At 43.0% G+C, this 22,279-nt stretch overlaps 1 protein-coding gene across 1 annotated transcript in view; it reads left to right on the forward strand.

The window, feature by feature from the left end:
* The window catches only part of LOC137398521 (WD repeat-containing protein 46-like), a 114,681-nt gene that overhangs the window by 58,913 nt on the left and 33,489 nt on the right, over positions 1-22,279 (forward strand). Inside the window, exon 3 of the mRNA XM_068084640.1 lies at positions 18,873-19,052. Coding sequence (XP_067940741.1) covers positions 18,873-19,052 — 180 coding nt within the window. The remainder of the gene's footprint in view (positions 1-18,872; positions 19,053-22,279) is intronic.

The raw sequence follows: 22,279 nt of genomic DNA on the forward strand, positions 1-22,279 counted from the left end.
GAGAGTAGTTTAGTTGAGGGCTGGTAGAGAGAGTTGTTTAGTTGTGGGCTGGTAGAGAGAGTTGTTTAGTTGAGGGGTGGTAGAGAGAGTTGTTTAGTTGTGGGCTGGTAGAGAGAGTTGTTTAGTTGAGGGTTGGTAGAGAGAGTTGTTTAGTTGTGGGCTGGTAGAGAGAGTTGTTTAGTTGAGGGCTGGTAGAGAGAGTTGTTTAGTTGAGGGTTGGTAGAGAGAGTTGTTCAGTTGAGGGTTGGTAGAAAGAGTTGTTTAGTTGAGGGTTGGTAGAGAGAGTTGTTTAGTTGAGGGTTGGTAGAGAGAGTTGTTTAGTTGAGGGCTGGTAGAGAGAGTTGGTTAGTTGAGGGTTGGTAGAGAGATTTGTTTAGTTGAGGGCTGGTAGAGAGAGTTGGTTAGTTGTGGGCTGGTTTTAACTGTTGTTTAGTCAAGGCTGGTAGTGGCAGTTGTTTAGTTGAGGGTTGGTAGAGAGAGTTGTTTAGTTGAGGGCTGGTAGAAAGAGTTGTTTAGTTGAGGGCTGGTAGAGAGAGTTGTTTAGTTGAGGGTTGGTAGAGAGAGTTGTTTAGTTGAGGGTTGGTAGAGAGAGTTGTTTAGTTGAGGGTTGGTAGAGAGAGTTGTTTAGTTGTGGGCTGGTAGAGAGAGTTGTTTAGTTGAGGGTTGGTAGAGAGAGTTGTTTAGTTGAGGGCTGGTAGAAAGAGTTGTTTAGTTGAGGGCTGGTAGAGAGAGTTGTTTAGTTGAGGGCTGGTAGTAAGAGTTGTTTAGTTGAGGGCTGGTAGAGAGAGTTGTTTAGTTGAGGGTTGGTAGAGAGAGTTGTTTAGTTGAGGGTTGATAGAGAGAGTTGTTTAGTTGAGGGTTGGTAGAGAGAGTTGTTTAGTTGTGGGCTGGTAGAGAGAGTTGTTTAGTTGAGAGTTGGTAGAGAGAGTTGTTTAGTTGAGGGTTGGTAGAGAGAGTTGTTTAGTTGAGGGCTGGTAGAGAGAGTTGTTTAGTTCAGGGTTGGTAGAGAGAGTTGTTTAGTTGAGGGTTGGTAGAGAGAGTTGTTTAGTTGTGGGCTGGTAGAGAGAGTTGTGTAGTTGAGGGTTGGTAGAGAGAGTTGTTTAGTTGAGGGCTGGTAGAGACAGTTGTTTAGTTGAGGGCTGGTAGAGAGAGTTGGTTAGTTGTGGGCTGGTTTTAACCGTTGTTCAGTCAAGGCTGGTAGTGGCAGTTGTTTAGTTGAGGGTTGGTAGAGAGAGTTGTTTAGTTGGGGGTTTGTAGAAAGAGTTGTTTAGTTGAGGGTTGGTAGAAAGAGTTGTTTAGTTGAGGGCTGGTAGAGAGAGTTGTTTAGTTGAGGGCTGGTAGAGAGAGTTGGTTAGTTGTGGGCTGGTTTTAAACGTTGTTTAGTCAAGGCTGGTAGTGGCAGTTGTTTAGTTGAGGGTTGGTAGAGAGAGTTGTTTAGTTGAGGGTTTGTAGAAAGAGTTGTTTAGTTGAGGGCTGGTAGAGAGAGTTGTTTAGTTGAGGGTTGGTAGAGAGAGTTGTTTAGTTGAGGGCTGGTAGAGAGAGTTGTTTAGTTGTGGGCTGGTAGAGAGAGTTGTTTAGTTGAGGGTTGGTAGAGAGAGTTGTTTAGTTGAGGGTTGGTAGAGAGAGTTGTTTAGTTGAGGGTTGGTAGAAAGAGTTGTTTAGTTGAGGGCTGGTAGAGAGAGTTGTTTAGTTGAGGGTTGGTAGAGACAGTTGGTTAGTTGAGGGCTGGTAGAGAGAGTTGTTTAGTTGAGGGTTGGTAGAAAGAGTTGTTTAGTTGAGGGCTGGTAGAAAGAGTGGTTTAGTTGAGGGCTGGTAGAGAGAGTTGTTTAGTTGAGGGTTGGTAGAGAGAGTTGTTTAGTTGAGGGCTGGTAGAAAGAGTTGTTTAGTTGAGGGCTGGTAGAGAGAGTTGTTTAGTTGAGGGTTGGTAGAGAGAGTTGTTTAGTTGAGGGTTGGTAGAGAGAGTTGTTTAGTTGAGGGTTGGTAGAGAGAGTTGTTTAGTTGAGGGCTGGTAGAGAAAGTTGTTTAGTTGAGGGTTGGTAGAGAGAGTTGTTTAGTTGAGGGTTGGTAGAGAGAGTTGTTTAGTTGAGGGCTGGTAGAGAGAGTTGTTTAGTTGAGAGTTGGTAGAGAGAGTTGTTTAGTTGAGGGCTGGTAGAGAGAGTTGTTTAGTTGAGGGCTGGTAAAGAGAGTTGTTTAGTTGAGGGCTGGTAGAGAGAGTTGGTTAGTTGAGGGTTGGTAGAGAGATTTGTTTAGTTGAGGGCTGGTAGAGAGAGTTGGTTAGTTGTGGGCTGGTTTTAACTGTTGTTTAGTCAAGGCTGGTAGTGGCCGTTGTTCAGTTGAGGGTTGGTAGAAAGAGTTGTTTAGTTGAGGGTTGGTAGAGAGAGTTGTTTAGTTGAGGGTTGGTAGAGAGAGTTGTTTAGTTGAGGGTTGGTAGAGAGAGTAGTTTAGTTGAGAGTTGGTAGAGAGAGTTGTTTAGTTGATGGGTGGTAGAGAGAGTTGTTTAGTTGAGGGTTGGTAGAGAGAGTTGTTTAGTTGTGGGTTGGTAGAGAGAGTAGTTTAGTTGAGGGCTGGTAGAGAGAGTTGTTTAGTTGAGGGTTGGTAGAAAGAGTTGTTTAGTTGAGGGTTGGTAGAGAGAGTAGTTTAGTTGAGGGCTGGTAGAGAGAGTTGTTTAGTTGAGGGGTGGTAGAGAGAGTTGTTTAGTTGAGGGTTGGTAGAGAGAGTTGTTTAGTTGAGGGTTGGTTGAGAGAGTAGTTTAGTTGAGGGCTGGTAGAGAGAGTTGTTTAGTTGAGGGGTGGTAGAGAGAGTTGTTTAGTTGAGGGCTGGTAGAGAGAGTTGTTTAGTTGAGGGTTGGTAGAGAGAGTTGTTTAGTTGTGGGCTGGTAGAGAGAGTTGTTTAGTTGAGGGCTGGTAGAGAGAGTTGTTTAGTTGTGGGCTTGTAGAGAGAGTTGTTTAGTTGAGGGTTGGTAGAGAGAGTTGTTTAGTTGTGGGCTGGTAGAGAGAGTTGTTTAGTTGAGGGCTGGTAGAGAGAGTTGTTTAGTTGTGGGCTGGTAGAGAGAGTTGTTTAGTTGAGGGTTGGTAGAGAGAGTTGTTCAGTTGAGGGCTGGTAGAGAGAGTTGTTCAGTTGAGGGTTGGTAGAGAGAGTTGTTTAGTTGAGGGCTGGTAGAGAGAGTTGTTTAGTTGAGAGTTGGTAGAGAGCGTTGTTTAGTTGAGGGCTGGTAGAGAGAGTTGTTTAGTTGAGGGTTGGTAGAGAGAGTTGTTTAGTTGAGGGCTGGTAGAGAGAGTTGGTTAGTTGAGGGCTGGTAGAGAGAGTTGTTTAGTTGAGGGCTGGTAGAGAGAGTTGTTTAGTTGAGGGCTGGTAGAGAGAGTTGTTTAGTTGAGGGCTGGTAGAGAGAGTTGGTTAGTTGAGGGTTGGTAGAGAGATTTGTTTAGTTGAGGGCTGGTAGAGAGAGTTGGTTAGTTGTGGGCTGGTTTTAACTGTTGTTTAGTCAAGGCTGGTAGTGGCCGTTGTTTAGTTGAGGGTTGGTAGAAAGAGTTGTTTAGTTGAGGGTTTGTAGAAAGAGTTGTTTAGTTGAGGGTTGGTAGAGAGAGTTGGTTAGTTGAGGGCTGGTAGAGAGAGTTGTTTAGTTGAGGGTTGGTAGAAAGAGTTGTTTAGTTGAGGGCTGGTAGAAAGAGTGGTTTAGTTGAGGGCTGGTAGAGAGAGTTGTTTAGTTGAGGGTTGGTAGAGAGAGTTGTTTAGTTGAGGGCTGGTAGAAAGAGTTGTTTAGTTGAGGGCTGGTAGAGAGAGTTGTTTAGTTGAGGGTTGGTAGAGAGAGTTGTTTAGTTGAGGGTTGGTAGAGAGAGTTGTTTAGTTGAGGGTTGGTAGAGAGAGTTGTTTAGTTGAGGGTTGGTAGAGAGAGTTGTTTAGTTGAGGGCTGGTAGAGAGAGTTGTTTAGTTGAGGGCTGGTAGAGAGAGTTGTTTAGTTGTGGGCTGGTCGAGAGAGTTGTTTAGTTGAGGGCTGGTAAAGAGAGTTGTTTAGTTGAGGGTTGGTAGAGAGAGTTGTTTAGTTGAGGGTTGGTAGAGAGAGTTGTTTAGTTGAGGGCTGGTAGAGAGAGTTGTTTAGTTGAGGGCTGGTAGAGAGAGTTGTTTAGTTGAGGGTTGGTAGAGAGAGTTGTTTAGTTGAGGGCTGGTAGAGAGAGTTGTTTAGTTGAGGGCTGGTAGAGAGAGTTGTTTAGTTGAGGGCTGGTAGAGAGAGTTGTTTAGTTGAGGTTTGGTAGAGAGAGTTGTTTAGTTGAGGGTTGGTAGAAAGAGTGGTTTAGTTGAGGGCTGGTAGAGAGAGTTGTTTAGTTGAGGGTTGGTAGAGAGAGTTGGTTAGTTGAGGGGTGGTAGAGAGAGTTGTTTAGTTGAGGGTTGGTAGAGAGAGTTGTTCAGTTGAGGGTTGGTAGAAAGAGTTGTTTAGTTGAGGGTTGGTAGAGAGAGTTGTTTAGTTGAGGGTTGGTAGAGAGAGTTGTTTAGTTGAGGGTTGGTAGAAAGAGTTGTTTAGTTGAGGGTTGGTACAAAGAGTTGTTTAGTTGAGGGTTGGTACAAAGAGTGGTTTAGTTGAGGGTTGGTAGAGAGAGTTGTTTAGTTGAGGGTTGGTACAAAGAGTTGTTTAGTTGAGGGTTGGTAGAATGAGTTGTTTAGTTGAGGGTTGGTAGAGAGAGTTGTTTAGTTGAGAGTTGGTAGAAAGAGTTGTTTAGTTGAGGGTTGGTAGAGAGAGTTGTTTAGTTGAGGGCTGGTAGAGAGAGTTGTTTAGTTGAGGGCTGGTAGAGAGAGTTGTTTAGTTGTGGGCTGGTAGAGAGAGTTGTTTAGTTGAGGGCTGGTAGAGAGAGTTGTTTAGTTGAGGGTTTGTAGAAAGAGTTGTTTAGTTGAGAGTTAGTAGAGAGAGTTGTTTAGTTGAGGGTTGGTAGAGAGAGTTGTTTAGTTGAGAGTTGGTAGAGAGAGTTGTTTAGTTGAGGGCTGGTAGAGAGAGTTGTTTAGTTGAGGGTTGGTAGAGAGAGTTGTTTAGTTGAGGGTTGGTAGAGAGAGTTGGTTAGTTGAGGGCTGGTAGAGAGAGTTGTTTAGTTGAGGGGTGGTAGAGAGAGTTGTTTAGTTGTGGGCTGGTAGAGAGAGTTGTTTAGTTGAGGGTTGGTAGAGAGAGTTGTTTAGTTGTGGGCTGGTAGAGAGAGTTGTTTAGTTGAGGGCTGGTAGAGAGAGTTGTTTAGTTGAGGGTTGGTAGAGAGAGTTGTTTAGTTGAGGGTTGGTAGAGAGAGTTGTTCAGTTGAGGGTTGGTAGAAAGAGTTGTTTAGTTGAGGGTTGGTAGAGAGAGTTGTTTAGTTGAGGGTTGGTAGAGAGAGTTGTTTAGTTGAGAGTTGGTAGAGAGAGTTGTTTAGTTGAGGGCTGGTAGAGAGAGTTGGTTAGTTGAGGGGTGGTAGAGAGAGTTGGTTAGTTAAGGGTTGGTAGAGAGTGTTGTTTAGTTGAGGGCTGGTAGAGAGAGTTGTTTAGTTGAGGGTTGGTAGAGAGAGTTGTTTAGTTGAGGGTTGGTAGAGAGAGTTGTTTAGTTGAGGGCTGGTAGAGAGAGTAGTTTAGTTGAGGGTTGGTAAAGAGAGTTGTTTAGTTGTGGGCTGGTAGAGAGAGTTGTTTAGTTGAGGGTTGGTAGAGAGAGTTATTTAGTTGTGGGCTGGTAGAGAGAGTTGTTTAGTTGAGGGTTGGTAGAGAGAGTTTAGTTGTGGGTTGGTAGAGAGAGTAGTTTAGTTGAGGGCTGGTAGAGAGAGTTGTTTAGTTGAGGGTTGGTAGAAAGAGTGGTTTAGTTGAGGGTTGGTAGAGAGAGTAGTTTAGTTGAGGGCTGGTAGAGAGAGTTGTTTAGTTGAGGGGTTGTAGAGAGAGTTGTTTAGTTGAGGGTTGGTAGAGAGAGTTGTTTAGTTGAGGGTTGGTTGAGAGAGTAGTTTAGTTGAGGGCTGGTAGAGAGAGTTGTTTAGTTGAGGGGTGGTAGAGAGAGTTGTTTAGTTGAGGGTTGGTAGAGAGAGTTGTTCAGTTGAGGGCTGGTAGAGAGAGTTGTTTAGTTGAGGGCTGGTAGAGAGAGTTGTTTAGTTGTGGGCTGGTAGAGAGAGTTGTTTAGTTGAGGGCTGGTAGAGAGAGTTGTTTAGTTGTGGGCTGGTAGAGAGAGTTGTTTAGTTGAGGGCTGGTAGAGAGAGTTGTTTAGTTGTGGGCTTGTAGAGAGAGTTGTTTAGTTGAGGGTTGGTAGAGAGAGTTGTTTAGTTGAGGGTTGGTAGAGAGAGTTGTTTAGTTGAGGGCTGGTAGAGCGAGTAGTTTAGTTGAGGGTTGGTAAAGAGAGTTGTTTAGTTGTGGGCTGGTAGAGAGAGTTGTTTAGTTGAGGGTTGGTAGAGAGAGTTATTTAGTTGTGGGCTGGTAGAGAGAGTTGTTTAGTTGAGGGTTGGTAGAGAGAGTTGTTTAGTTGTGGGTTGGTAGAGAGAGTAGTTTAGTTGAGGGCTGGTAGAGAGAGTTGTTTAGTTGAGGGTTGGTAGAAAGAGTTGTTTAGTTGAGGGTTGGTAGAGAGAGTAGTTTAGTTGAGGGCTGGTAGAGAGAGTTGTTTAGTTGAGGGGTGGTAGAGAGAGTTGTTTAGTTGAGGGTTGGTAGAGAGAGTTGTTTAGTTGAGGGTTGGTTGAGAGAGTAGTTTAGTTGAGGGCTGGTAGAGAGAGTTGTTTAGTTGAGGGGTGGTAGAGAGAGTTGTTTAGTTGAGGGCTGGTAGAGAGAGTTGTTTAGTTGAGGGTTGGTAGAGAGAGTTGTTTAGTTGTGGGCTGGTAGAGAGGGTTGTTTAGTTGAGGGCTGGTAGAGAGAGTTGTTTAGTTGTGGGCTTGTAGAGAGAGTTGTTTAGTTGAGGGTTGGTAGAGAGAGTTGTTTAGTTGTGGGCTGGTAGAGAGAGTTGTTTAGTTGAGGGCTGGTAGAGAGAGTTGTTTAGTTGTGGGCTGGTAGAGAGAGTTGTTTAGTTGAGGGTTGGTAGAGAGAGTTGTTCAGTTGAGGGCTGGTAGAGAGAGTTGTTCAGTTGAGGGTTGGTAGAGAGAGTTGTTTAGTTGAGGGCTGGTAGAGAGAGTTGTTTAGTTGAGAGTTGGTAGAGAGAGTTGTTTAGTTGAGGGCTGGTAGAGAGAGTTGTTTAGTTGAGGGTTGGTAGAGAGAGTTGTTTAGTTGAGGGCTGGTAGAGAGAGTTGGTTAGTTGAGGGCTGGTAGAGAGAGTTGTTTAGTTGAGGGCTGGTAGAGAGAGTTGTTTAGTTGAGGGCTGGTAGAGAGAGTTGTTTAGTTGAGGGCTGGTAGAGAGAGTTGGTTAGTTGAGGGTTGGTAGTGAGATTTGTTTAGTTGAGGGCTGGTAGAGAGAGTTGGTTAGTTGTGGGCTGGTTTTAACTGTTGTTTAGTCAAGGCTGGTAGTGGCCGTTGTTTAGTTGAGGGTTGGTAGAAAGAGTTGTTTAGTTGAGGGTTTGTAGAAAGAGTTGTTTAGTTGAGGGTTGGTAGAGAGAGTTGTTTAGTTGTGGGCTTGTAGAGAGAGTTGTTTAGTTGAGGGTTGGTAGAGAGAGTTGTTTAGTTGAGGGTTGGTAGAGAGAGTTGTTTAGTTGAGGGCTGGTAGAGAGAGTAGTTTAGTTGAGGGTTGGTAAAGAGAGTTGTTTAGTTGAGGGTTGGTAGAGAGAGTTGTTTAGTTGAGGGTTGGTAGAGAGAGTTGTTTAGTTGAGGGCTGGTAGAGAGAGTAGTTTAGTTGAGGGTTGGTAAAGAGAGTTGTTTAGTTGTGGGCTGGTAGAGAGAGTTGTTTAGTTGAGGGTTGGTAGAGAGAGTTATTTAGTTGTGGGCTGGTAGAGAGAGTTGTTTAGTTGAGGGTTGGTAGAGAGAGTTGTTTAGTTGTGGGTTGGTAGAGAGAGTAGTTTAGTTGAGGGCTGGTAGAGAGAGTTGTTTAGTTGAGGGTTGGTAGAAAGAGTTGTTTAGTTGAGGGTTGGTAGAGAGAGTAGTTTAGTTGAGGGCTGGTAGAGAGAGTTGTTTAGTTGAGGGGTGGTAGAGAGAGTTGTTTAGTTGAGGGTTGGTAGAGAGAGTTGTTTAGTTGAGGGTTGGTTGAGAGAGTAGTTTAGTTGAGGGCTGGTAGAGAGAGTTGTTTAGTTGAGGGGTGGTAGAGAGAGTTGTTTAGTTGAGGGCTGGTAGAGAGAGTTGTTTAGTTGAGGGTTGGTAGAGAGAGTTGTTTAGTTGTGGGCTGGTAGAGAGGGTTGTTTAGTTGAGGGCTGGTAGAGAGAGTTGTTTAGTTGTGGGCTTGTAGAGAGAGTTGTTTAGTTGAGGGTTGGTAGAGAGAGTTGTTTAGTTGTGGGCTGGTAGAGAGAGTTGTTTAGTTGAGGGCTGGTAGAGAGAGTTGTTTAGTTGTGGGCTGGTAGAGAGAGTTGTTTAGTTGAGGGTTGGTAGAGAGAGTTGTTCAGTTGAGGGCTGGTAGAGAGAGTTGTTCAGTTGAGGGTTGGTAGAGAGAGTTGTTTAGTTGAGGGCTGGTAGAGAGAGTTGTTTAGTTGAGAGTTGGTAGAGAGAGTTGTTTAGTTGAGGGCTGGTAGAGAGAGTTGTTTAGTTGAGGGTTGGTAGAGAGAGTTGTTTAGTTGAGGGCTGGTAGAGAGAGTTGTTTAGTTGAGGGCTGGTAGAGAGAGTTGTTTAGTTGAGGGCTGGTAGAGAGAGTTGTTTAGTTGAGGGCTGGTAGAGAGAGTTGTTTAGTTGAGGGCTGGTAGAGAGAGTTGGTTAGTTGAGGGTTGGTAGAGAGATTTGTTTAGTTGAGGGCTGGTAGAGAGAGTTGGTTAGTTGTGGGCTGGTTTTAACTGTTGTTTAGTCAAGGCTGGTAGTGGCCGTTGTTTAGTTGAGGGTTGGTAGAAAGAGTTGTTTAGTTGAGGGTTTGTAGAAAGAGTTGTTTAGTTGAGGGTTGGTAGAGAGAGTTGGTTAGTTGAGGGCTGGTAGAGAGAGTTGTTTAGTTGAGGGTTGGTAGAAAGAGTTGTTTAGTTGAGGGCTGGTAGAAAGAGTTGTTTAGTTGAGGGCTGGTAGAGAGAGTTGTTTAGTTGAGGGTTGGTAGAGAGAGTTGTTTAGTTGAGGGCTGGTAGAAAGAGTTGTTTAGTTGAGGGCTGGTAGAGAGAGTTGTTTAGTTGAGGGTTGGTAGAGAGAGTTGTTTAGTTGAGGGTTGGTAGAGAGAGTTGTTTAGTTGAGGGTTGGTAGAGAGAGTTGTTTAGTTGAGGGTTGGTAGAGAGAGTTGTTTAGTTGAGGGCTGGTAGAGAGAGTTGTTTAGTTGAGGGCTGGTAGAGAGAGTTGTTTAGTTGTGGGCTGGTCGAGAGAGTTGTTTAGTTGAGGGCTGGTAAAGAGAGTTGTTTAGTTGAGGGTTGGTAGAGAGAGTTGTTTAGTTGAGGGTTGGTAGAGAGAGTTGTTTAGTTGAGGGCTGGTAGAGAGAGTTGTTTAGTTGAGGGTTGGTAGAGAGAGTTGTTTAGTTGAGGGCTGGTAGAAAGAGTTGTTTAGTTGAGGGCTGGTAGAGAGAGTTGTTTAGTTGAGGGTTGGTAGAGAGAGTTGTTTAGTTGAGGGTTGGTAGAGAGAGTTGTTTAGTTGAGGGTTGGTAGAGAGAGTTGTTTAGTTGAGGGTTGGTAGAGAGAGTTGTTTAGTTGAGGGCTGGTAGAGAGAGTTGGTTAGTTGAGGGCTGGTAGAGAGAGTTGTTTAGTTGAGGGCTGGTAGAGAGAGTTGTTTAGTTGAGGGGTGGTAGAGAGAGTTGTTTAGTTGAGGGTTGGTAGAGAGAGTTGTTTAGTTGAGGGTTGGTTGAGAGAGTAGTTTAGTTGAGGGCTGGTAGAGAGAGTTGTTTAGTTGAGGGTTGGTAGAGAGAGTTGGTTAGTTGAGGGCTGGTAGAGAGAGTTGTTTAGTTGAGGGCTGGTAGAGAGAGTTGTTTAGTTGAGGGCTGGTAGAGAGAGTTGGTTAGTTGAGGGTTGGTAGAGAGAGTAGTTTAGTTGAGGGCTGGTAGAGAGAGTTGTTTAGTTGAGGGGTGGTAGAGAGAGTTGTTTAGTTGAGGGTTGGTAGAGAGAGTTGTTTAGTTGAGGGTTGGTTGAGAGAGTAGTTTAGTTGAGGGCTGGTAGAGAGAGTTGTTTAGTTGAGGGGTGGTAGAGAGAGTTGTTTAGTTGAGGGTTGGTACAAAGAGTTGTTTAGTTGAGGGTTGGTACAAAGAGTGGTTTAGTTGAGGGTTGGTAGAGAGAGTTGTTTAGTTGAGGGTTGGTACAAAGAGTTGTTTAGTTGAGGGTTGGTAGAAAGAGTTGTTTAGTTGAGGGTTGGTAGAGAGAGTTGTTTAGTTGAGAGTTTGTAGAGAGAGTTGTTTAGTTGAGGGTTGGTAGAGAGAGTTGTTTAGTTGAGGGCTGGTAGAGAGAGTTGTTTAGTTGAGGGCTGGTAGAGAGAGTTGTTTAGTTGTGGGCTGGTAGAGAGAGTTGTTTAGTTGAGGGTTGGTAGAGAGAGTTGTTTAGTTGTGGGCTGGTAGAGAGAGTTGTTTAGTTGAGGGCTGGTAGAGAGAGTTGTTTAGTTGTGGGCTGGTAGAGAGAGTTGTTTAGTTGAGGGTTGGTAGAGAGAGTTGTTTAGTTGAGGGCTGGTAGAGAGAGTAGTTTAGTTGAGGGCTGGTAGAGAGAGTTGTTTAGTTGAGGGTTGGTAGAGAGAGTTGTTTAGTTGAGAGTTGGTAGAGAGAGTTGTTTAGTTGTGGGCTGGTAGAGAGAGTTGTTTAGTTGAGGGTTGGTAGAGAGTTGTTTAGTTGTGGGCTGGTAGAGAGAGTTGTTTAGTTGAGGGTTGGTAGAGAGAGTTGTTTAGTTGTGGGCTGGTAGAGAGAGTTGTTTAGTTGAGGGCTGGTAGAGAGAGTTGGTTAGTTGAGGGCTGGTAGAGAGAGTTGTTTAGTTGAGGGTTGGTAGAAAGAGTGGTTTAGTTGACAGTTAGTAGAGAGAGTTGTTTAGTTGAGGGTTGGTAGAGAGAGTATTTTAGTTGAGAGTTGGTAGAGAGAGTTGTTTAGTTGTGGGCTGGTAGAGAGAGTTGGTTAGTTGAGGGTTGGTAGAGAGAGTTGTTTAGTTGAGGGCTGGTAGAGAGAGTTGTTTAGTTGAGGGCTGGTAGAGAGAGTTGTTTAGTTGAGGGTTGGTAGAGAGAGTTGTTTAGTTGAGGGTTGGTAGAGAGAGTTGTTTAGTTGAGGGTTGGTAGAGAGAGTTGTTTAGTTGAGGGTTTGTAGAAAGAGTTGTTTAGTTGAGAGTTAGTAGAGAGAGTTGTTTAGTTGAGGGTTGGTAGAGAGAGTTGTTTAGTTGAGAGTTGGTAGAGAGAGTTGTTTAGTTGAGGGTTGGTAGAGAGAGTTGTTTAGTTGTGGGCTGGTAGAGAGAGTTGTTTAGTTGAGGGCTGGTAGAGAGAGTTGTTTAGTTGTGGGCTGGTAGAGAGAGTTGTTTAGTTGAGGGTTGGTAGAGAGAGTTGTTCAGTTGAGGGCTGGTAGAGAGAGTTGTTCAGTTGAGGGTTGGTAGAGAGAGTTGTTTAGTTGAGGGTTGGTAGAGAGAGTTGTTTAGTTGAGGGCTGGTAGAGAGAGTTGGTTAGTTGAGGGGTGGTAGAGAGAGTTGTTTAGTTGAGGGCTGGTAGAGAGAGTTGTTTAGTTGAGGGTTGGTAGAGAGAGTTGTTCAGTTGAGGGCTGGTAGAGAGAGTTGTTTAGTTGAGGGTTGGTAGAGAGAGTTGTTTAGTTGAGGGCTGGTAGAAAGAGTTGTTTAGTTGAGGGCTGGTAGAGAGAGTTGTTTAGTTGAGGGTTGGTAGAGAGAGTTGTTTAGTTGAGGGTTGGTAGAGAGAGTTGTTTAGTTGAGGGTTGGTAGAGAGAGTTGTTTAGTTGAGGGTTGGTAGAGAGAGTTGTTTAGTTGAGGGTTGGTAGAGAGAGTTGTTTAGTTGAGGGTTGGTAGAGAGAGTTGTTTAGTTGAGGGTTGGTAGAGAGAGTTGTTTAGTTGAGGGTTGGTAGAGAGAGTTGTTTAGTTGAGGGTTGGTAGAGAGAGTTGTTTAGTTGAGGGCTGGTAGAGAGAGTTGTTTAGTTGAGGGTTGGTAGAGAGAGTTGTTTAGTTGAGGGTTGGTAGAGAGAGTTGTTTAGTTGAGGGTTGGTAGAGAGAGTTGTTTAGTTGAGGGTTGGTAGAGAGAGTTGTTTAGTTGAGGGCTGGTAGAGAGAGTTGTTTAGTTGAGGGCTGGTAGAGAGAGTTGTTTAGTTGTGGGCTGGTCGAGAGAGTTGTTTAGTTGAGGGCTGGTAAAGAGAGTTGTTTAGTTGAGGGTTGGTAGAGAGAGTTGTTTAGTTGAGGGTTGGTAGAGAGAGTTGTTTAGTTGAGGGCTGGTAGAGAGAGTTGTTTAGTTGAGGGCTGGTAGAGAGAGTTGTTTAGTTGAGGGTTGGTAGAGAGAGTTGTTTAGTTGAGGGCTGGTAGAGAGAGTTGTTTAGTTGAGGGCTGGTAGAGAGAGTTGTTTAGTTGAGGGCTGGTAGAGAGAGTTGTTTAGTTGAGGTTTGGTAGAGAGAGTTGTTTAGTTGAGGGTTGGTAGAAAGAGTGGTTTAGTTGAGGGCTGGTAGAGAGAGTTGTTTAGTTGAGGGTTGGTACAAAGAGTTGTTTAGTTGAGGGTTGGTACAAAGAGTGGTTTAGTTGAGGGTTGGTAGAGAGAGTTGTTTAGTTGAGGGTTGGTACAAAGAGTTGTTTAGTTGAGGGTTGGTAGAATGAGTTGTTTAGTTGAGGGTTGGTAGAGAGAGTTGTTTAGTTGAGAGTTGGTAGAGAGAGTTGTTTAGTTGAGGGTTGGTAGAGAGAGTTGTTTAGTTGAGGGCTGGTAGAGAGAGTTGTTTAGTTGAGGGCTGGTAGAGAGAGTTGTTTAGTTGTGGGCTGGTAGAGAGAGTTGTTTAGTTGAGGGCTGGTAGAGAGAGTTGTTTAGTTGAGGGTTTGTAGAAAGAGTTGTTTAGTTGAGAGTTAGTAGAGAGAGTTGTTTAGTTGAGGGTTGGTAGAGAGAGTTGTTTAGTTGAGAGTTGGTAGAGAGAGTTGTTTAGTTGAGGGCTGGTAGAGAGCGTTGTTTAGTTGAGGGTTGGTAGAGAGAGTTGTTTAGTTGAGGGTTGGTAGAGAGAGTTGTTTAGTTGAGGGTTGGTAGAAAGAGTTGTTTAGTTGAGGGTTGGTAGAGAGAGTTGTTTAGTTGAGGGTTGGTAGAGAGAGTTGTTTAGTTGAGGGTTGGTAGAGAGAGTTGTTTAGTTGAGGGCTGGTAGAGAGAGTAGTTTAGTTGAGGGTTGGTAAAGAGAGTTGTTTAGTTGTGGGCTGGTAGAGAGAGTTGTTTAGTTGAGGGTTGGTAGAGAGAGTTATTTAGTTGTGGGCTGGTAGAGAGAGTTGTTTAGTTGAGGGTTGGTAGAGAGAGTTGTTTAGTTGTGGGTTGGTAGAGAGAGTAGTTTAGTTGAGGGCTGGTAGAGAGAGTTGTTTAGTTGTGGGCTGGTAGAGAGAGTTGTTTAGTTGAGGGGTGGTAGAGAGAGTTGTTTAGTTGTGGGCTGGTAGAGAGAGTTGTTTAGTTGAGGGTTGGTAGAGAGAGTTGTTTAGTTGTGGGCTGGTAGAGAGAGTTGTTTAGTTGAGGGCTGGTAGAGAGAGTTGTTTAGTTGAGGGTTGGTAGAGAGAGTTGTTCAGTTGAGGGTTGGTAGAAAGAGTTGTTTAGTTGAGGGTTGGTAGAGAGAGTTGTTTAGTTGAGGGTTGGTAGAGAGAGTTGTTTAGTTGAGGGCTGGTAGAGAGAGTTGGTTAGTTGAGGGTTGGTAGAGAGATTTGTTTAGTTGAGGGCTGGTAGAGAGAGTTGGTTAGTTGTGGGCTGGTTTTAACTGTTGTTTAGTCAAGGCTGGTAGTGGCAGTTGTTTAGTTGAGGGTTGGTAGAGAGAGTTGTTTAGTTGAGGGCTGGTAGAAAGAGTTGTTTAGTTGAGGGCTGGTAGAGAGAGTTGTTTAGTTGAGGGTTGGTAGAGAGAGTTGTTTAGTTGAGGGTTGGTAGAGAGAGTTGTTTAGTTGAGGGTTGGTAGAGAGAGTTGTTTAGTTGTGGGCTGGTAGAGAGAGTTGTTTAGTTGAGGGTTGGTAGAGAGAGTTGTTTAGTTGAGGGCTGGTAGAAAGAGTTGTTTAGTTGAGGGCTGGTAGAGAGAGTTGTTTAGTTGAGGGCTGGTAGTAAGAGTTGTTTAGTTGAGGGCTGGTAGAGAGAGTTGTTTAGTTGAGGGTTGGTAGAGAGAGTTGTTTAGTTGAGGGTTGATAGAGAGAGTTGTTTAGTTGAGGGTTGGTAGAGAGAGTTGTTTAGTTGTGGGCTGGTAGAGAGAGTTGTTTAGTTGAGAGTTGGTAGAGAGAGTTGTTTAGTTGAGGGTTGGTAGAGAGAGTTGTTTAGTTGAGGGCTGGTAGAGAGAGTTGTTTAGTTCAGGGTTGGTAGAGAGAGTTGTTTAGTTGAGGGTTGGTAGAGAGAGTTGTTTAGTTGTGGGCTGGTAGAGAGAGTTGTGTAGTTGAGGGTTGGTAGAGAGAGTTGTTTAGTTGAGGGCTGGTAGAGACAGTTGTTTAGTTGAGGGCTGGTAGAGAGAGTTGGTTAGTTGTGGGCTGGTTTTAACCGTTGTTCAGTCAAGGCTGGTAGTGGCAGTTGTTTAGTTGAGGGTTGGTAGAGAGAGTTGTTTAGTTGGGGGTTTGTAGAAAGAGTTGTTTAGTTGAGGGTTGGTAGAAAGAGTTGTTTAGTTGAGGGCTGGTAGAGAGAGTTGTTTAGTTGAGGGCTGGTAGAGAGAGTTGGTTAGTTGTGGGCTGGTTTTAAACGTTGTTTAGTCAAGGCTGGTAGTGGCAGTTGTTTAGTTGAGGGTTGGTAGAGAGAGTTGTTTAGTTGAGGGTTTGTAGAAAGAGTTGTTTAGTTGAGGGCTGGTAGAGAGAGTTGTTTAGTTGAGGGTTGGTAGAGAGAGTTGTTTAGTTGAGGGCTGGTAGAGAGAGTTGTTTAGTTGTGGGCTGGTAGAGAGAGTTGTTTAGTTGAGGGTTGGTAGAGAGAGTTGTTTAGTTGAGGGTTGGTAGAGAGAGTTGTTTAGTTGAGGGTTGGTAGAAAGAGTTGTTTAGTTGAGGGCTGGTAGAGAGAGTTGTTTAGTTGAGGGTTGGTAGAGAGAGTTGTTTAGTTGAGGGCTGGTAGAGAGAGTTGTTTAGTTGTGGGCTGGTAGAGAGAGTTGTTTAGTTGAGGGTTGGTAGAAAGAGTTGTTTAGTTGTGGGTTGGTAGAGAGAGTTGTTTAGTTGAGGGTTGGTAGAGAGAGTTGTTTAGTTGAGGGCTGGTAGAGAGAGTTGTTTAGTTGAGGGCTGGTATAGAGAGTTGTTTAGTTGAGGGTTGGTAGAGAGAGTTGTTTAGTTGAGGGCTGGTAGAGAGAGTTGTTTAGTTGAGAGTTGGTAGAGAGAGTTGTTTAGTTGAGAGTTGGTAGAGAGAGTTGTTTAGTTGAGGGCTGGTAGAGAGAGTTGTTTAGTTGAGGGCTGGTAGAGAGAGTTGTTTAGTTGAGGGCTGGTAGAGAGAGTTGTGTAGTTGAGGGTTGGTAGAGATAGTTGGTTAGTTGAGGGTTGGTAGAGAGAGTTGGTTAGTTGAGAGTTGGTAGAGACAGTTGTTTAGTTGAGGGCTGGTAGAGAGAGTTGGTTAGTTGTGGGCTGGTTCTAACCGTTGTTCAGTCAAGGCTGGTAGTGGCAGTTGTTTAGTTGAGGGTTGGTAGAGAGAGTTGTTTAGTTGGGGGTTTGTAGAAAGAGTTGTTTAGTTGAGGGTTGGTAGAAAGAGTTGTTTAGTTGAGGGCTGGTAGAGAGAGTTGTTTAGTTGAGGGCTGGTAGAGAGAGTTGGTTAGTTGTGGGCTGGTTTTAAACGTTGTTTAGTCAAGGCTGGTAGTGGCAGTTGTTTAGTTGAGGGTTGGTAGAGAGAGTTGTTTAGTTGAGGGTTTGTAGAAAGAGTTGTTTAGTTGAGGGCTGGTAGAGAGAGTTGTTTAGTTGAGGGTTGGTAGAGAGAGTTGTTTAGTTGAGGGCTGGTAGAGAGAGTTGTTTAGTTGTGGGCTGGTAGAGAGAGTTGTTTAGTTGAGGGTTGGTAGAGAGAGTTGTTTAGTTGAGGGTTGGTAGAGAGAGTTGTTTAGTTGAGGGTTGGTAGAAAGAGTTGTTTAGTTGAGGGCTGGTAGAGAGAGTTGTTTAGTTGAGGGTTGGTAGAGAGAGTTGTTTAGTTGAGGGCTGGTAGAGAGAGTTGTTTAGTTGTGGGCTGGTAGAGAGAGTTGTTTAGTTGAGGGTTGGTAGAAAGAGTTGTTTAGTTGTGGGTTGGTAGAGAGAGTTGTTTAGTTGAGGGTTGGTAGAGAGAGTTGTTTAGTTGAGGGCTGGTAGAGAGAGTTGTTTAGTTGAGGGCTGGTATAGAGAGTTGTTTAGTTGAGGGTTGGTAGAGAGAGTTGTTTAGTTGAGGGCTGGTAGAGAGAGTTGTTTAGTTGAGAGTTGGTAGAGAGAGTTGTTTAGTTGAGAGTTGGTAGAGAGAGTTGTTTAGTTGAGGGCTGGTAGAGAGAGTTGTTTAGTTGAGGGCTGGTAGAGAGAGTTGTTTAGTTGAGGGCTGGTAGAGAGAGTTGTGTAGTTGAGGGTTGGTAGAGATAGTTGGTTAGTTGAGGGTTGGTAGAGAGAGTTGGTAGAGACAGTTGTTTAGTTGAGGGCTGGTAGAGAGAGTTGGTTAGTTGTGGGCTGGTTCTAACCGTTGTTCAGTCAAGGCTGGTAGTGGCAGTTGTTTAGTTGAGGGTTGGTAGAGAGAGTTGTTTAGTTGGGGGTTTGTAGAAAGAGTTGTTTAGTTGAGGGTTGGTAGAAAGAGTTGTTTAGTTGAGGGCTGGTAGAGAGAGTTGTTTAGTTGAGGGCTGGTAGAGAGAGTTGGTTAGTTGTGGGCTGGTTTTAAACGTTGTTTAGTCAAGGCTGGTAGTGGCAGTTGTTTAGTTGAGGGTTGGTAGAGAGAGTTGTTTAGTTGAGGGTTTGTAGAAAGAGTTGTTTAGTTGAGGGCTGGTAGAGAGAGTTGTTTAGTTGAGGGTTGGTAGAGAGAGTTGTTTAGTTGAGGGGTGGTAGAAAAAGTTGTTTTGTTGAGGGGTGGTCGAAAGAGTTGATTAGTTGTGGGCTGGTTTGAACCGTTGTTTAGTCAAGGCTGGTAGTGGCAGTTGTTTATTTGAGGGTTGGTAGAGAGAGTTGTTTAGTTGGGGGTTTGTAGAAAGAGTTGTTTAGTTGAGGGCTGGTAGAGAGAGTTGTTTAGTTGAGGGCTGGTAGAGAGAGTTGGTTAGTTGTGGGCTGGTTTTAAACGTTGTTTAGTCAAGGCTGGTAGTGGCAGTTGTTTAGTTGAGGGTTGGTAGAGAGAGTTGTTTAGTTGAGGGTTTGTAGAAAGAGTTGTTTAGTTGAGGGCTGGTAGAGAGAGTTGTGTAGTTGAGGGTTGGTAGAGAGAGTTGTTTAGTTGAGGGCTGGTAGAGACAGTTGTTTAGTTGAGGGCTGGTAGAGAGAGTTGGTTAGTTGTGGGCTGGTTTTAACCGTTGTTCAGTCAAGGCTGGTAGTGGCAGTTGTTTAGTTGAGGGTTGGTAGAGAGAGTTGTTTAGTTGGGGGTTTGTAGAAAGAGTTGTTTAGTTGAGGGTTGGTAGAAAGAGTTGTTTAGTTGAGGGCTGGTAGAGAGAGTTGTTTAGTTGAGGGTTGGTAGAGAGAGTTGGTTAGTTGTGGGCTGGTTTTAAACGTTGTTTAGTCAAGGCTGGTAGTGGCAGTTGTTTAGTTGAGGGTTGGTAGAGAGAGTTGTTTAGTTGAGGGTTTGTAGAAAGAGTTGTTTAGTTGAGGGTTGGTAGAGAGAGTTGGTTAGTTGAGGGTTGGTTGAGAGAGTAGTTTAGTTGAGGGCTGGTAGAGAGAGTTGTTTAGTTGAGGTCTGGTAGAGAGAGTTGTTTAGTTGAGGGTTGGTAGAGAGAGTTGTTTAGTTGAGGGTTGGTAGAGAGAGTTGTTTAGTTGAGGGTTGGTAGAGAGAGTTGGTTAGTTGAGGGTTGGTTGAGAGAGTAGTTTAGTTGAGGGCTGGTAGAGAGAGTTGTTTAGTTGAGGGTTGGTAGAGAGAGTTGTTTAGTTGAGGGTTGGTAGAGAGAGTTGGTTAGTTGAGGGTTGGTAGAGAGAGTTGTTTAGTTGAGGGTTGGTAGAGAGAGTTGTTTAGTTGAGGGCTGGTAGAGAGAGTTGTTTAGTTGAGGGCTGGTAGAGAGAGTTGTTTAGTTGAGGGCTGGTAGAGAGAGTTGTTTAGTTGAGGGTTGGTAGAGAGAGTTGTTTAGTTGAGGGCTGGTAGAGAGAGTTGTTTAGTTGAGGGCTGGTAGAGAGAGTTGGTTAGTTGTGGGCTGGTTTTAAACGTTGTTTAGTCAAGGCTGGTAGTGGCAGTTGTTTAGTTGAGGGTTGGTAGAGAGAGTTGTTTAGTTGAGGGTTTGTAGAAAGAGTTGTTTAGTTGAGGGCTGGTAGAGAGAGTTGTTTAGTTGAGGGTTGGTAGAGAGAGTTGTTTAGTTGAGGGGTGGTAGAAAAAGTTGTTTTGTTGAGGGGTGGTCGAAAGAGTTGGTTAGTTGTGGGCTGGTTTGAACCGTTGTTTAGTCAAGGCTGGTAGTGGCAGTTGTTTAGTTGAGGGTTGGTAGAGAGAGTTGTTTAGTTGGGGGTATGTAGTGACAGTTGTTTAGTTGAGGGCTGGTAGTGACTGTCATTAGAGACATCTTATAGAGATCTAATTAGACTATGATATATGGTCAGGGTGATGACTCCACGGTGATGCATTTCCGTGCTGCCTTGTTTTTATCGACTCATTCTTATCAACCAATCGCTTTAGAATATGGTTTGCTTAGAAAAATTGTGATAGCAAGGCTAAACCTGTTTTAGAATGTATAAACTTTAGTTATCATACAGGTTGCACCAACTAAAGATCAGTACAGAGCTACACAGAAGAAAAAAGTTAAGGAACGAGAAAGGATACACAAACATGCGGCTCAAGAGCACCGTCGGAGGCTGAGAGAGGCTAAAAAGGCCGGAGATGAGAAAGAAATCGTGAGACTAATGAGGGTTCGGGAACTGGAGAACATCGTAGAGGTTTGTTCAGTCTATAGTCACCTTCAGCCACCATTCACTAGTGGTATTCAGTCACTGGCTACCAGCTGTAGTCAGTGACAGGCAGTGACTAGTCTCAATTTGACCGATTGGCTGGCATCACCTTGTGGCTCGCAAACAAACATTAATAAGCTCGGTAAACAGTGATAGGCTGTTGTAATTTACATGTAGCATTCCGTAAAACTATCGAATAGTGCTGAGGTGGTGCTCGAATAGATTTTCTACTGCAAATCTATTTCAGCACCACCTCTATTCGAGCACCACCATTGGAGAAGGTGGCGCTACAACACAACACACCTACAACACAGCAGAGTAAGACATAGTGAATCTTTTGATACCAAATAACTGTAATGTGAATTTTGTTGCAAGTCAATCTTTAAGATGGTACTGCAGAGTTTAAGCTCTTATCCGCATGGTTCTAAAGCTATTATCAACATGGTTCTAAAGCTATTATCAACATGGTTCTAAAGCTATTATCAACATAGTCCCAAAGCTCTTATCTGCATGGCTTTAAGGCTATTATCAGCATGGTTCTAAAGCTATTATCAACATCGTTCTAAAACTATTATTTGCATGGTTTTAAAGCTATTATCAGCATGGTTTTAAAGCTATTATCAGCATGGTTTTAAAGCTATTATCAGCATGGATAATAAAGTTACACATAACATTCAAACAAATGCTTAATATTTAGCTAGATTGAAAATACTAAATTTGATGTAAGAACTTAAAGATGTGGTTGCGTCAAAAGATTCGATTTAATGAAATTAAGACCCATAAAAGGCTAAAACATCAGCTACAATTTGATGCCGTTTTTGCAGACCAACCCTGTCCAGAGATATATGCGTTTGAATGAGGCCCTCTTTTAAAAAGCTCGCGTTCCATCAGGTGCTTCTTTCATGTCGTCACTAGTGATACATCTGAAAAGAAACCACGAGCGATAAATATAAGGTCGCTTCATTAGCCAATCATCAGCGCGAATTTTTTATATAGGTCGTAATAAATGTTATCACTCGTAAAACGTGTTGCCTGTGATCTCAAATTTAGGGATTCTACTCTATTATTAAATCGCATGGACATCGATATTTACTAAATTAATTAACATCGTTACTTTAATGAATTACTCGATCGACACGTTTTATTGGCGAACAACATAATTGTAAAAAATGCTGTGAAGTTACTGTGAAGGTGACTCCGAGTTTTCTGGGCATCAGGTGGTTAAAGTTCTACGGAGGAAGATAGGAGAATTGAGGTAAGTTTATCTTTTACTTTGAGTCTCCTATAGAGTTTCCTGTTGAGTTTAAATTCAGATTATATTTCCCTGTTTGAGGCTAAAATTTAATTTCCTGCGCGTGCGAGATACGTATGTACATTGAGTTCTTGACAGCTTCTTATTAATCTTTAGCATCTAGCGATACAATGGCTTAGATTGATGAATGTACTAAAGGTAATATTTAAGTATTCATTAATACATGTACTAATTAATAAAATTATAACTTTTTGCTATCACTAATCATCGATTTATATTTTTTTATCGGTTCACCTAGCTACATTTGCTTCAGATTTTCGATGGCAGTTTTATCTAGTAAATTAGATTTATGATTTGACATTAGATGTTCACTTTTCACTTGTAAAAAGGGAAGAAAATCGATTGATCAATGCAAATCTTCAACTTCCAAAACCAAAGCTTCGAATTGTTGGCTTGGCGTACTTGTGCCTTTGTTAAACATTTATTCGTTTTTAAAATTACACTCGCAATCTATCTAACTCCCAATTTGAAAGCTTTTAGTAGATACGCGTTAGAATGAAATCTATGAATGACATATATTTATTGTATTTGTTTTACTGATTACAGGATGTTTATGTGGTCCCACCCACCGAAGCAGCTTTGTCAGTGTGGAAACTGCCATAAATGGGAAAGAGAGACTTGAATGTGTGCTGCATAAACCATGATGTTTTGTTTGAGGTTGCTGCAGTAGATGAATTTGTTTTATTGTATCAGCTAAAACTATGTGAGTGGCCACAACTTGATATTTTTGATAAAAGCTTTATGCCGAGATGAAAATCTTTTTGTTTGTAAAAATGATATGATAAAATAATATTGTTGAAGATAATGCAAAACATGATTTGCAGAATATTGTAGTGAAATGGATACGGTATATGGATGTCCGCAGAACTGAAGAATGTGAGTTCAAATCCAGTTTGCAGCAGATTTCTCTTCCTTAAAACTAACCCTATGTATGTTCCTTTCAAAGACGCAGCTTGCTTATTTTACTTACGGTAGTAAGAAACTAGTTTTCGGTGTGGGCAATGATATACAGCCCTGCCCCAAGGATCGGCGACGGGCATAATGTGGGCGGGGCTTTTAGGAGGCTGTATATTGTTAGTGTGGGTAGCGGCGGAACTGTGCCGATACAAAGACCTTATTCTACATAGTTTGCTTGACAGAATTACTGTAGACCGGTATAATTGGTAGTCGGTACTCAAATGTTTACACAGTATTTGGAGAAAGTGAGTAAGACAATTTTTCAATTTTCGTTATTTGAGGCCTTTGAAACATTCATAATAATGTATCTGTAGCGGGATTTAAAATTTTATTCTAGCCAACATGAGCAAATACAAAATAAGATATATGCCAATAGAGCCACGTAGGACTAGACTTCTATCGCAAATAGCCAATGTGATTACGAGATATATTGACAGATATATTGCGCGTGACATCATTTTGGGCAAGTCTGGGCATAATTTTTGGCCTGAGCGTTTTTACCGCGAACAGATCTTTTCAATTTTAATCTTCAAATATCTTGGCAATGAGATCGCCTAACACAACTAACAACGTATCAACTGATAGAGAAAAAAGAATGCTTTCTTTTAAGATCAACTCAAATTTGACGCAACCACGTCTTTAAATGAATCCAATAATAATCAGCTGAAAGAGGTCAGCCTTCTTAGAGACACTCTACTGGCAGTGCAGAATCATCAATGTTTCAGTGGTAGTCATTGTGATACAGTCAACCATGTTGAAGAAGCTCACACTAGCTTGCTTACCCTATCCGACTTCATTCTAGGCTAGAGTCAAATAATTGCTATATGTCAGTAGAGGTTTGATTGCAACAGGTTGAGTCATTGGTTTGTAAAAGACTGCTGTGCATTAATCAAGGCTGGCTGACACTGGTAAGTTGTGGACATTGTGTCCACAACAATGTGGACAG

Source organism: Watersipora subatra, chromosome 6, assembly GCF_963576615.1.
Source record: "Watersipora subatra chromosome 6, tzWatSuba1.1, whole genome shotgun sequence".
NCBI lineage: Eukaryota > Metazoa > Bryozoa > Gymnolaemata > Cheilostomatida > Watersiporidae > Watersipora > Watersipora subatra.